The sequence below is a fragment of the Artemia sp. Qi Xiang Cuo genome, chromosome 5 (assembly GCF_049724085.1).
Source record: "Artemia sp. Qi Xiang Cuo chromosome 5, ASM4972408v1, whole genome shotgun sequence".
Classification (NCBI taxonomy): Eukaryota; Metazoa; Arthropoda; class Branchiopoda; order Anostraca; family Artemiidae; genus Artemia; species Artemia sp. Qi Xiang Cuo.
In genome coordinates, this window is record NC_142798.1 from 21,544,862 (window position 1) to 21,559,130 (window position 14,269).

Consider the following 14,269-nt stretch of genomic DNA (forward strand, 5'->3'; position numbering starts at 1 on the left):
CGTAAAAGATATATGTCAATAAAGCCGATCTTCGTTGAATCAACATTTTGGTGAAGCCGTTTATCGTATCTACTTCAGATAAATGTATTCATAATTCTAGTCCTAGGTGAGGCATGCCTTTTATTAAAAAAAAATGAGGTTTGATTGATTCCTCAACTACCCTTCTAATTCTAAAAAAAAGTATTTCAAGAAACTAAAGCTCCTTGTAATGAGTGTTCCAATAAATTCATACACTACTTCAGCTTTAGAAGAATCTTATTTGGTTTGTGATTTCAGGTTTTTTCCAAGTAAGATATGCTTTTTCTATTCAGGAATAAAGTCGATTCATTGCTTGTCACTTAAATGGTACCCCCCCCCCCCCTCCAAATTTTTTTTTATTAATTTGGCATACGTCTTTTAAACTAACCACGCTGCATTATTGCCTTTTATAATTGCATAAGGAGTTGATCCAAATCATTTTTTTTTTCGATTAAAAGAATAGAATCCTGTAATGATAAATGTTTATTAGTAGAAAGAGTTCATGGCTTCTTTATCACCCCTTAAGGGATCCAAAGAAAGTTTTGGGAACATATTAGTCTTTTTTCAGCTACTTATATAGGTTATGTTCTAACCTGCCAAAAAACTATTGAAAATGAGCCCTTGATGCGCGCAAGGCTGGCTTTTAGGGGGTCTGAAGAATTTTCTTTAGGTGTGGGTGGGTGGTTGCAGTAACTTATTTCTTAACGGCATTCTACAAATTTAGGTTATGGTTATTTAAAGCTGAAATACTCCTCAACTTTAGAAGTAAAAAATTGGCCGCAATTTAATAACGGAGTACTTACTGAAGGAAGTACCCGAGTAGCTGTGTCAGCGATGGGCTATCGAAATATTTTATCTTTATGGCTCAGCAATGTCCACCTTAGGGAGGCACACGGCCCGTGTAGGCCTTCAATGAAGTCCTAAGTAGAAAATCTAATATAATAGAAGCAAAAGCTGCTTTATGCTTTCAATAGTATTTTGGATATACTTGTTCCTTGGCTTTTTTAATCTATAAATGCAGCACAGGACTTTTAATTGTGATGGAACCTAGTAAGCCGTAGTTTGAACAATCTCCATCTTGCTTTACTACGTGACCAACCCTGTTTTTCCGCTTACTCCTTTGCAACAGCCTACATATTCGGTAGAAATGTGGTAGTTAGCTGTTGAAATTATGTAGATGTTTTCCCGTAAATTTCAAGACTGAAGGAAATCATATTGTTACAAGAAATTCGCCATTAGGTTTGCTGGAAAAAAAAAGTCTTTAGGTAGTTTTTTTAATGTTTTTTGTTTAGTTCGATAGTTGACGCAAATATTAAACCTTAAAGGAAGATTGTTTGTCTCAATCATTTTTATTATATTCATCATGTTTTTAAATGAAAAACATAAGTGTCCGTGTTTCGATGTGCTAGTTTATATTTTGTTAATATATTCATTGCCTTCAATCTGCAAGTTGTACTGTTTGTGGTTAATTTGAGGATTTCTCGTTTTGAAAATTTTTATTGTGTGTCTTTGTCTATAATACAACATGTTCTCTGCGTGATTTTCATATTTGCTACTTTCGTAAAAAAAAAATTAATAAATAAAAAAAATATAGAAACAATCAAAGTGCAATGTCAAAAAAGGCAAATTGTGAGGAAAATTAATGAAAGAAAAATGAGCCTTTCCGTGGAATGGCACGGGCCAATAGCCTCCTCCTTGTGTGCATATCTGATAAGTCCAAGGTAGAAAATTAAAATTCAGGAATGGGGATAGTTTGGGATTATCGATTACTGGCGATGGCATATCCAGGATTATGTTCTAAGAGAGCTTCAATTCTTCTTCTGTAATTTTTTTTTTTAGGAAAAGGGGGAAGGATTGGGAACAGAACGAAAAATAATATTTTTGGAGAATATAACGGATATAAAAATGAGTTAAATGTAGGAACTTCCTTTAGCCAGCAGATATTGTAAGACTTGATGCGACAATGGAAACGAGTCTCTAAAATTCTAAGGGTATAGGCTCCAAGTCTAAAGGCATCGGTGCTCCAAGCGAGGGTGCTTGTCAACCACTTCGCCTCAAAATATCCGGCGAAAACACGGAGTCTGAATCGGAAGAACTCTCACTCGAGATTCAATCCAATGCTGCTGTTCTGGAGATGAATGAAGAAGAATGTGACAAACCGTCGTCACTATTTCTCTCTTCGGCTAGTTCCTCATTCTGTACTTTAAAGTGGATATTTGGACCAGTAATTCTTTTTCCTTCCATTTGCTTACTCTCTCTTTTCACCATTTCACACCTCTAAGTTGAATCATTAGATTTTCTACAACAGTCTTAAACACAGAATCACACTAACTTCGGACTCTTAAAACGATTTTTTTTTTAATCATCTCAAGTTGGTCATTTTTAGTGCTTCAAAAAATTTTTAGCCGACGTCCAAATGATTTTTTATTCCCTTGCGCATGTGTTCTCAGTAGCTCTGTTTATGGTGGTCGATCCTTGCCCATGTGTTCTCAATTATCTATGGAATTGAATCTTGTGAAAAGTATATTGTTGCACAAAGCTAAGCGCCGTTGCGAAAAAAAATGTCTAAAAAACAACAAAAAACGGTGTAATAGTGCCATCGTGTTCACTGACTACTTTTTATGTTTCTGGAAGTTGATTTTTTGGTCCGAAATCTTAAATCTGAGTGAAATTGTGTTGTATATGCCGTGATTAGTGCGAGGACGCACACATCACAAATTTGAACACTCTTTTATACAAAGCTACAACTGCAAGTCTGCCACTCGTCATCGTCAGAACGCATGGTCTGTTCAAAAGTTTTGGCCTTCTTTTTTTTTTTTACAAAAGTACGGTTCTAGTGCCTGAACAGATTCTCGTGATCTCGTGATTCTCGTGAAAAGTTACATCGTACTACATGCCAGAATTCCTTTCCGTCTGAACGGACTCTGGACAGATCAGTATTTCATGCTTTACTGTCTAAAAGGCTGGACAAATGGGGCCGAAAATAACTCGGATTTTCTACATCTGTGCATATTGCTACTAAAATCACCGCCTATTCGTAATAGGAATTCTTCTATTTTTGACACCAGTCGGTTAAATCTGCGCGGAGTTTTCCCATTTTAAGACCGTGTTCGATTCACCATCTTAAAGTCAACAATCTCGTCGACATTTTCCTTCTGTTGCCTTTGATTCGAAGTCAGTCAGCTCAAAAAGTAGACAAAGACATGCAAATCGAGCAGATTTTGTATTTCCTCCCAGTGCACGACACAAATTCTCTGTCAACGGAATGATGAGAGACCCTTTTTCTTTGTCATTCCCGAGACAACAGTTTTGCCGACAGAGAATCGAAAATGTAAATCGTTCTATGTCGACGAGGAAAACCAAATTGAACGACAAGAAGGCGACGGTTGTTGCCAAAGAATGCAAATCGAACGTGGCTTTAATACGGTATCAAACAGTTGAGATAACTAAATTAACTTTTTGACCGAAATTGCTAGCTGCGTGGTCAAGACAATATTAATATCTAAGGGACGGAATCTGAGTTTTGGCAGTCTTTTTTATTTAATTCTAGGAAAAGTAACCAGAAGCTATTGGGCGGTTAGAGCCCGTCGGTGGAAAAGGCTAGGCCTGGTACCGGTTTTTTTGTCAGGCTTTTAAAACCAACTCAATTTCAGGGCCAAGAGAGACAAACAGTGACGCTCCCAGAGACTAACCCTAAAATAATCCTGTTCAAGTTCTTTTGGCAGATCTTTCACTCATCGCCGAAAAAGGTAAAGAAGAAGGGGAACTTGAGAGGCAATCAAGAACAGCGGCCTTCTTTGACGAAGTCACCTTTGGGACTGAGGCCTTGGATTTGGGGAATTACTTACGTGAGCAGTGTTTCAAATTCGTAGACCAAACTGAGCGTTTTCTGGTTTCCAAGCAAGCGAGTATGACAAGTAGAGGTGGAATTTCTTGAAATACGCTGGACGACGCAGGTCTGGCGATGGTACGCAGGACTGAGGAAAAATGAAACCTTAACTAATCTGCAGAAACTCAAGTTAATACAACGTGGAATTAACCAGCCTATAAAGACTTACGTTTAAGCACAAGATGCGTAGTAAAGGGAATAAGCCAGCTTTACTCGCATCCCACTTTGAGTCAAAAAGTCACAAAGTTTCAGTTTCAGATCTAATTACTTTTACCTGATGCGAGGCTTCTCTGGCATATTTATTCGGCAAAGGAAGGTGAAGCAAAGATATTGAAGCAGAGAAAGAAAGAGAGAGGAATCGAAAAATTGTGAGAATTTTGATAGATGTCACTATCACACTCAGGAAACAAGGACTTGCCTTTCGAGGAAAAGATCATGACGGGGGCAACTTCATGGAGATCGTCAACTTGTTGGGACATCATAATGTGGAGATGGCACAAGGACTAAAGTGTCAAAAAGAAAAAGGTACCCATACAACTACTTACCTTAGCCGTTTCTCACAAAACTATTTTATAGACCTGGTGGGCAAATTTGTCTTGACGAAGGTTATCGATGAAGTGAAGCGATCTGAATTCTACGGAATCTTCGCTGATACCACACGTGCTCTGAGCCACGAGGAACGATAGGTTGTCGTTGTCGGATACGTCAATTCCAACGGACAAGGCAAAGGGGCAGCTGCTTTCCCTTGTCGAATGCCCCTTCAAAAAAGGAGCTGACATAACTGAAGAAATCCTTAAAGTTCTCAGGAAGTATGAACTAGATTTAGGAAAGTTACCATTCCAGTCGTATGACTTTGCAAGCAATATGTTAGGGAGGCTTGAAGGTGCTCAAGCTCATATTTCACGTCTGTTTGGGCGTGAAGTACCATACAGCTATTGAGTCTGTATGGATTATACTTCCTGAAATAGTTAGTCTCTTGCGTGACATAGGAGACTCCGAAAATGTCGACACTGAAACGAAAGTGAAATTGCTGTCACTTTTGTTAGCAATGTTGCGTCTAGATTTCATCACTGAACTGATCTTTGTGAGGACAATCATGTGCCAAACCAATGCCCTAATAAGAGATCTGCTGACGGTTGACTTGGATTTTTATCATCATAGCAGTATATGAAAGTATGTTCTTTCCTTACAGATGGTAACACTGTTTTCTTTCACAGATTTTTCCGGGCATTCTGACGAAGTCGACAGTTCTTCATCTGGCCGTAGAGGTTATCTTGAATCGGAATTCAAAAGAATTCATCGTTGGCGTCGGCTTCCAAGTAGATTTCGTGATGAAGGTGCGAGAACAGAAGCCCCAAGAATTAGGGCATGATCGGCTATTATACAACATAATTCAAAACTACAGTGGCTTCATTTAGAAAAGAGCTGCAGGAATCGTGTGACCAAGTTCAGCAGCTACTTCTGCCCACCTTCGAGTGTGTAGCAAAGCTAGACACTTAAAAATATAGTGAGTTTGTTGCAGCTTTCCCTGTCCTGCAGATACCACCAGGAGTGCTGAAGTTGGAAATAGAAGTTTTCCAGGAAATTTTAAAGCAGACTCAGACTAATAAAAAAAGAAATTTGGACTGCTCTACTTTATTGCCAAAGAGCATAAGCGTGCTCTTCAACTTGTCTATAGACCTTTCGTTTTTGGAAAAACCGTACCCATGACTTCAGCTGAAGGTGAGCGAATCTTCAGTAAGGTGAAAACGGTGTAAATCTTATTGAGGTCAACCATGGGTGATGATAGACTTGACTCACTTATGCTCCTCTACACCGAAAAAAACATAGCTGCTGAGTTGGAGTCATCAGCACTTGTTAATCAGTGGAAACTGAAGAAAAAAGGCGTATCCACCTTTAAGATTTGTTCCTTTGTAATAAGTTGGTCTTTGTCCATTAGAATTCTATAATAAATAGAGTCAAATCCGGTAAGTTTTATAAATTCTTAATTTAGTTTACGTTTTCTCATTTGCTGGCAGGCTTGACGATTTTGTTACCACATTCTCCCATATTCCCCCTCCAAACTCAAAACTCTAGCTACGCCCCTGATTGTAACAATTACTTTCGCGACTTGGGTTGAGACAGCATAAAATGCCTTTTAGCAAATTTTTTATTTAAAACTTGATAGAAGAGTTGAAGCACTCACGAGATCCAAGATATAGAACTCTAGAAAAGGTGAAGCTAACGGGAAACAGTATGCAAATATATTTTGAAACTGGAACAGATTTCTCCGCAAAAAGCGAAAAAATTCGTAATGATGAAGCCACAGAATGTGAATTAAATAAAAATAAAAGTTTTTTTATAACTGAAAGTAATGAGCGATATTGAAACTTAAAACGAACAGAAATTATTCCGTGTATGAAAGGGGCTGTCCCCTTCTCAACGCCCCAAACTTTACGTTAAAGATTGCCTCTTTGACACAACTCTGCTTTTTAAAGTAATAAAAAACTTTGGCGTAAAGAGCGAGGCATTGAGGAGGAGACAGCTCCCTTCATATACGGAATAATTTCTGTTCGTTTTAAGTTTTAATGTTGCTCTTTACTTTCAGTTAAAAAAATTTTTTTTTTTGTTTAATTTCTGAACGTTTTTCAACTAATCAGGTTCGAATTTGGCTCACCGTACAAGAACAATTAAAATGGAATTTGCATATTAATTTTGGCAAGGTTTCCCTCGTGTAAAATTTCGTCTGGAAAGGTCACATCCAGAAACTACCCTCTCAATGTGAAAATCTCCCCATATAAAATTTATTATGTGCGTGAGAGGGCTGTCTCCTCACACAATGTGGGGAAATATGGCTCCGCCCTTCCATGGAAAATTCCTTTCCCATGCGGAAAATTCTTCAATGTAAATTTCTTCCCACATAACATACCCCCCAAGAGAATTCCCCCTGACAATTCCATTTTAGCTGGACATTATCCCTTGAAAATTTCTTGCGGACGATTCCAGCTGAAAATTTTTTCTTAGCCCGCTTTTATTGGAAAAAGACTAATTTCTGATTGTTTTTAAAATCATGCCGGAAATCCCACCTCCATGGAAGATTCTTCTCACAAATACCCCCAACTCCCTAGTAGAAAGGTGCTACCGCAGAAAATTTCCTCTGGGGAATTTGTCCTGTGGAAAACTCCCCCATGGAGAATTTCTCCCATGGAAAGTCCCCCCCCTACGGAAAGATACACTAGACAATTCCAACTCGGTAAATATTTTCCCCGGACAGTTTCCCTTAATCTCTTCACATGTAAAATTGAGCCGGCAAAGAGAAAGTAAGACAAATAGAAAGAATCTTAGCAAATTCCCCCAGTGTAAAATTTCCCTTGGAGATTTTACCCCCCCCCCCGGGAAATTCCCTCCACAACGGAAAATTATTCCTGTAGAAAAAGTCCCCAGCAGAAAATTATCCTCCCTCTCCCAAAAATGTCTGTATATTTCCCAAAAAGAAATACTATACGTAAGCAAATTTCCTGATTTTTAAACCTTTCCCCAGGGGCAGTGGGGGAATATGTTATCCTTAAAGACATAGTTACTATGCTTTTCAACTACGCTGAACAAAATGGCTATCTCAGAATCCTGATCGGATGACTTTTAGGAAAAGAGGTGGTAGGGAGGGGTGCCAGTAGCCTTCCAATCTTTTTGGTCACTTAGAAAGGGCACTAGAACTCTTAAGTTCCGTTTAAATGAGCCCATTCTCGATATTCTAGGACTATTGGTTCGATGCGATCACCCCTGGGAAAAACAAATAAACACGCATCCATGGTCTTTCTTCTGGCAAAAAAAATACAAAATTCCTCTTTTTTGTAGATGGAAGCTTGAAACTTCTACATCAGGGTTCTTGGATACGCTTAACCTGATGATTTGATTTTCATTAAGATTTCTTGACTTTTATAGGTTGTTTTCCCCTTATCTGAAAATCAGGCAAATTTTCTTACTCTCTTAGCTTTTGATGCGTAACACTAAACTTATTGAATCTTGTATATTTGGAATCAATATATTAAGCCGATTCTTTTGATATATTTATTGATATCAGAGTTTGGCTACTATTAAGCTGCATCACTTCTTACCTATAGTTCTTTACCACGAGCTGTTAGAAGAAAGAGCAAAAAATCCGTTTACAAAGCATGAAAATTTTAAATTGAAATCCGTGACAAATTGATAAACAAGTAATTCGTGAACTCACTTATGGATTAATTTGGACACTTACGGACATGTAAGGAGACGTGCTTGTGGATGACACCGAGTCTTTGTTCAAAAAATCATAGCTAAGATCGTTACAAGAATATTGTTGAAAAAGTTAAGAATTTGAAAGCGATACAATTCGTAAAATTATTTGAGGATGAACCGAAGACCTTATATTACTAGACACCAAATTAAGCTATTTTTAGTTATTTTTCTGTGTATTTTCTTAATGCGAAGTTTTAAAAACTGTCTCTATTTTGCTATTTTGCGTCCACGGGAACTGGATGTTTCCTTCATTGTACATGCGCTCCACAGAAAATCTAATTTTGACTTTTTTAATGTAATTTCCCCGATATTTGGACTCTAGAAATATAAGATGTTTGAGATAAAATGAACACAGTGGAGCTACTCAGCACCCCCCCCCCCAAAAAAAGAAGAAGAAAACTATCATTAGAAAGTTTCTTTTCAAATTTCTGTACAATAAGAGGCCCTTTTTTCAAAATTACCCTGTTGCTATGGCACAGGCAAAGAGGAGTTTCTGTCAAATGAAACAAGTTGAAGACGTTGATAGATCATCATTTTAAGCGACTACAGCCTTGTATCATTTTGTTCCCAAATCAGTATTCCACGCTCGACAAATCTATTATTCTATATTTTAAGACTTTATAAGAAAAAAAGGTAAGGAAATTTATTTTTAAGGATTTCTGGATAACAACAAAAATTGAATTCTTGTCAAGTCTTCGCTTATTATACTGGAGTGCTAACATAGCTAGGAATCAAATTAATAACTATTTATTAATTAACTATGATTTTTTATTGCAAGTACATCTTTCTTAAAATTAGGGCATAAAAATTAATAAACTCTGCCTTGAATAACCAGTGAATGAATTCTAATTTGCAGCTGTCTTTATATATATCAGGTGCATTGTGCCTTCCCTGGGCAGTTGCTGTGTTTAATGTTTATTGTATGAGTTTTCTATATAGCATAGTCAATAGTATAAAATTGGAGGTTTTGTTGTCCATATATATATATATATATATATATATATATATATATATATATATATATATATATATATATATATATATATATATATATATATATATATATATATATATATATATATATATATATATACATATGACACTTATATGATCTACGCCCTACCACTCTAGTTGTTCATTCAGTAAAGCATTGCACAACCTTTGATGAAGGGCGCGGGGCTGAAGTTATATTGGCAGTTCACAAAACCTTAAAGTACCAGCAAGTTCTTTCATTGCTCTGAAATCTTTATTAATAAGTAATCACCAAAAATCATCAATAAGCTTTAGCATTAATCAACCTTTCCAAGACATTATGGATAATTGCTTGTTGTTTGACTTTTATTCTGTCATTCCAACTGTTTATTTCCAGCTTTTTCAACCATCTACCTTTTATCAACTGCTTTTTTAACCATCTACCTTTTTTCAACTGCTTTTTCAACCATCTGCTTTTTCAGCCATATATAGTGTAAATTTGAAGTTATAGGGGGGACAGCTGCTCACCTCTGCCCTCCCTTCCGTAGGCCCATTTTTGGGCTGTATATTTGCATGTTAGGGGTGTGATGGTAAAGTATTAGACAGTGTGAAGTTAGAAAATAATTCTTACTACATAATATGTAGAATAATTATACCTAACACATTAGGCATGCAGACCCACTAAAGTTTACCCCCCCCCTAATGTGCAAATATATAGCCCAAATTTGTTTCTAATATATTTGTATCATACTTCGGTATACTTCATTAGGATTGAGCGTTAGAAAACATTAAAAGAATATTAGATAGGGCGAAGGGTTACATGATGGCTTTTTAAACCGAGCCCAAACTGTGATACTAGTTACTTTATAATGTAGTTAGATTTATGAAATTATTTGACTTTTTGAATCTATGGTTTTGCTATACTATGGGACTAATTTGGATGACGATTTTGTAAGTTTTTAAATTACATTAACAAGTATTGCGAAAGCTCTGAGAACTGGTCTTTCCGCGCATGAAATCCATTACGAAAACGAATGGAGTGCTTGCTTGCCAGTATAATCCGGCGTAGTTTTAAGACTAGTGATATATTCTCTTTCTTTTTAGTATTCACGTGGTCCGTGAAAATGAAACTAGTACTGAAATTAAATCCTGTTAATAGAGCCTTTAAATGTTTAGTTCGTTCTGTAACAAATGTGATTCTTCATGAAGGCCGTTTACAGCTACATAGTGAGGAATTTGGGAAACCTCTCTGTTTTTATAATGTTTGGCTGCGTGATCATTGTCGATGCAATGAATGTTACCATGTTCGTACAAATCAGAGACTTTTTGACGTTTTGAAGTTGGACCAAGATTCGGTTTCAAAAATAAGCAAAGTATCCGTTAAAGAAGATTCATTAACAGTTAATTGGGCTGATGGCCACAAAAGTATTTACAATATTAATTGGCTACTTCAGCATGCTCACCAACTTAAGTCGAGAAACTCCTTGGAATTATGGGATAGATCAAATTTAAAAATAGACTATTATCCATACGAGAAGTTCATGTCATGTGATAAAGTTCTGCGGGATTTTCTTGTTGCGATGGTCAGCAAAGGTGTAGCAATAGTGAGTAATGTCCCACCCAGTGTCATAAAAACTCGAGAAACTGTTGAAAGACTTTCCCCAGTGATGAAAACATTTTATGGTGAAATGTGGGAGTTTTCTGATAATTTAGAGTACAGTGATACAGCTTACACAAGTGATGCCATCGAATCTCACACCGATACTACTTATATGCTACAATCTGCTGGAATTCAAGTGCTCCACTGTCTGAAACACAATGGAAAAGGGGGAGAAAATACGCTCGTTGATGGCTTTAATTGTGCAAAACAGTTCAAGAATGAATCTTATCAGGGGTACAGCATGCTCTCTTCTTTAAGTACTCCAGGTGAATATATTGATGGTGAACGACATTATAAATGTGATTTGCCGATGCTACTTCACAATCAGGAGAATGAGCTCGTTCGGGTTCGGTATAACACCCATGATAGAGCACCGTTGGAGACTGTGCCACCAACGTTAATCCCAGAATACTACAGACATTTAATACATTTTACTAAAATAATTCGAAACCCTAAGAATGTTCATCTCTTGAAACTGACCCCAGGAAATGTTATTTTTATGGATAACTGGAGAATTCTGCATGGACGGTTGGCATATACTGGGGCAAGAGTAATGACAGGATGCTATATAGATCGATCAGATTTCGAATCTGCTGCCCGCTTCCTCAATGTGCTACCATAAGAAAAAATTTTGCATTCCATTTTATGAAATAGAAAAATAAATTGCAGAAAGTCTGTAGTTTTTATCGTTAATAGTCTGGCCCTACCTAAGGAATTATATATATATATATATATATATATATATATATATATATATATATATATATATATATATGTGTGTGTGTGTGTGTGTGTATATGATGTGTTTTGAACCTACGAAACAAAATAAACAATTTACAACAAAAAATTGTCCGTGAATCTTCATTCCCCAAAAATTATAGCAATAATTTGAAGATATTTTAAAAAGTAATAGTTATTATTTAAATGCTTCAAGGCAAGAAAGAAAGAAATGATCTATATAGCTAGTGGTCAAAAAAGGATATAAAAAAATAAGGAAAGGTTAAGCAACAGAAAAAGAAATATTTACAAATAGCTGTTCTGCTAAAAGAAACCGCAGAATAAGTGAAAAAAAACTACAGTCGGTGGTAAGTGATGACAACCTTATTTATATCGGTACTTGCTTGTTATAGCGCCTACGTTAAGTTGTTCAACCATTGACGCACTGTAGAACCGGTTTCTTTCGTTAGTTTCTTTAGGTTAGAGTGAGACAAGACAAAGAGAAGTGACAGAGTAGATGGGAAATATATATTTTGGGCTATATATTTGCACATTAGGGTGGTGGGGTAAAGTATTTGGACAGTTTGAAATTAGAAAACAATTCTTACTTCAACCGTAAGTAACTGTACTTATGTAAAATCCATGGCACCGATAGCGCTTTTAAGGTTACAGAAAATATTAAAGTTTTTTGAAACTGTATTGGTGATGAAGATGGTCAGTGTGTCCCTTGGACATTATTTATAGTACCCTTATTATCACAAGAAATATACCTGTGTTACTCAGACATTGTGTTGCTAATATAAATCCCTTTTTCCATAATCAAACTTTGTTGAGTTGGTTTGGTTGACGATATTTGTTTTAAAACTACAAAAAATGCTACATTAATCCTTCAACAAGCACAGTCTACTAAATTTAGCCACTAAAGATTAAGAAACTGTGCTTAAAACAAGACATCTATATCCTCGTTCAATTAATTATAATTAATGTAAGTAGATAAAATTAACAAATAATTAGATTACAGGAAAGAGATCCACTAGTTATTATGGTGTAATAAAAAAAACATAAACTTACATTTTCTTTTTTTCAAAATTTTCTATCACGTAATGGTTTCGGAGATTCAGAACACCTAGTAGTGTTGCGGAGCAACGGTAGTGCTTAGGTAGTTTTGTTTTTATCGTTGCAATCAGCGGTCTGTAGTTCGGTAATAGTAAGAGAGGAAAATTGCCGAATTTTCTTGGGTAAGCTATATTGGCTTCTAAAACGGAGGAAAAGGGTTCATCTGAAGTATAGAAAACTTTCAGTAATTTAGGAAAAAAAAATAGAAATAATTATTTACCAGACGTATCTAAAGTATAAAATTATCTCTTCGAGTCTGATGATGACTTTCCTAGATTTCTACACAATAACTCCAGAAAATCCAGGAGATCCAGAATTCTGATTTTATTACTCGCGATCAGCGGTATGTAGCTTGGTAATGGTAAGAGATGGAAGTTCGAAAATCTTCTCCATTACGTGGATCGTCAGGTGGAGTAGGAAAGCTCTTCTAAAGTTAATAATATTTCTGGAAATCATTTTTTTTCTAGCTTACGAAATAGAATAAACAAGAGGCAGAACGGAAGCGGCATAACTCCAAAAACAAACTAAAATGCAATGTTGTACTTCACGATAAGTTACATTTCTACTTATTCATACGCAAGTTGATGCTAGGCAAATCGAATCTATTTGGGAATGTTTAATGAACAAGTTCGAAATATGGTATTAAAAAAAAAACAGAATCTAGTGAAAGGGCTCAACAATGACTTGCGTTCTTTATATTGGCATTCATCTTTCTTAGGGTATGGGCGAAAATGAACGTCTTTGCTTTAAAAAAGCTTACAGCTCATTCTGATTCTCACTGATTCAAAATTTTGTAACACTTGAGAATACTGCGTTTTTTGTATTTAGAAAAGAAAACTAAATTAGTGACTTTTCACTCCTTTTTTCGCACAATACCGATTAAAATTTTGCGCAGATGTTTCACTCCAGTCATAATACAACAACAAAATTAGGATAGAATTTGACAAAGATAAGAATTAATCCACGACATTAAATTTTCCATTTTTGTGTTGCAATGACTATTTCGGCCTGACATTGGGGGTGGATATAAATGCCAATTACGTCGTTTTCCTGGCCGTTGCTCAGAATTCATATTTTAGACATATTTCCAGGTCTTTTAGTAAAAATTACTATCTTATTTTTTTTATAAAATATAATTTACGGCGATTTTTAGGCGACATAACGATGAAAATTAGTTTTAAAACTTTCTATAACTACTTAGAAACTTTCAGCACAGTAACTGACTTCTAACTCATTTTCCTTCTCCAATAGATTCGGAATTTTGCATGCAAGCTCAGAATTGTTGACAATATACTATTATGGTAAAATATTACTGCAGAATCAACACAAAAAAGGCTTACTGTACTTACGACCTTTCAGTGAATTAGCTATCATGAAAGCTAGAGAAAACTATTTATTTCCGGACATCATCACACTCAAAAGGCATGCGCGTGCGTGTGTATTAATGCTAAATCGCATCAGTAGTCTCAGGATTGCCAAAAATATTGAGGTATTTTGAAACTGTATCTGTGATGAAGACGGTCAGTTTGGCCCCTAGACATCATTTATAGCACCCTTATTATCACAAGGAAATTATTTATGCTGACTGGACATTGTTCGGCCAATATAATCCCTTTTTCCATAATAAAACTATTAATTAAGTT

General features: G+C 36.0%; 1 protein-coding gene across 2 annotated transcripts; it reads left to right on the forward strand.

Annotated features, from left to right (window-relative positions):
- The first annotated feature begins 26 nt into the window (after positions 1-26).
- On the forward strand, positions 27-11,466 carry Tmlh (Trimethyllysine hydroxylase). Of its 2 annotated transcripts, none has more exons than XM_089089433.1 (2): positions 27-106; positions 10,238-11,466. In XM_089089433.1, exon 2 carries the CDS (start codon positions 10,258-10,260, stop codon positions 11,413-11,415), a length of 1,158 nt encoding a protein of 385 aa, XP_088945559.1. In that variant the 5' UTR covers positions 27-106; positions 10,238-10,257; the 3' UTR covers positions 11,416-11,466. The 2 variants fall into 2 exon arrangements, with proteins under 2 accessions (XP_088945559.1, XP_088945560.1); XM_089089434.1 differs by lacking the exon at positions 27-106 and adding an exon at positions 4,867-5,874.
- The last annotated feature ends 2,803 nt before the right edge of the window (positions 11,467-14,269 follow it).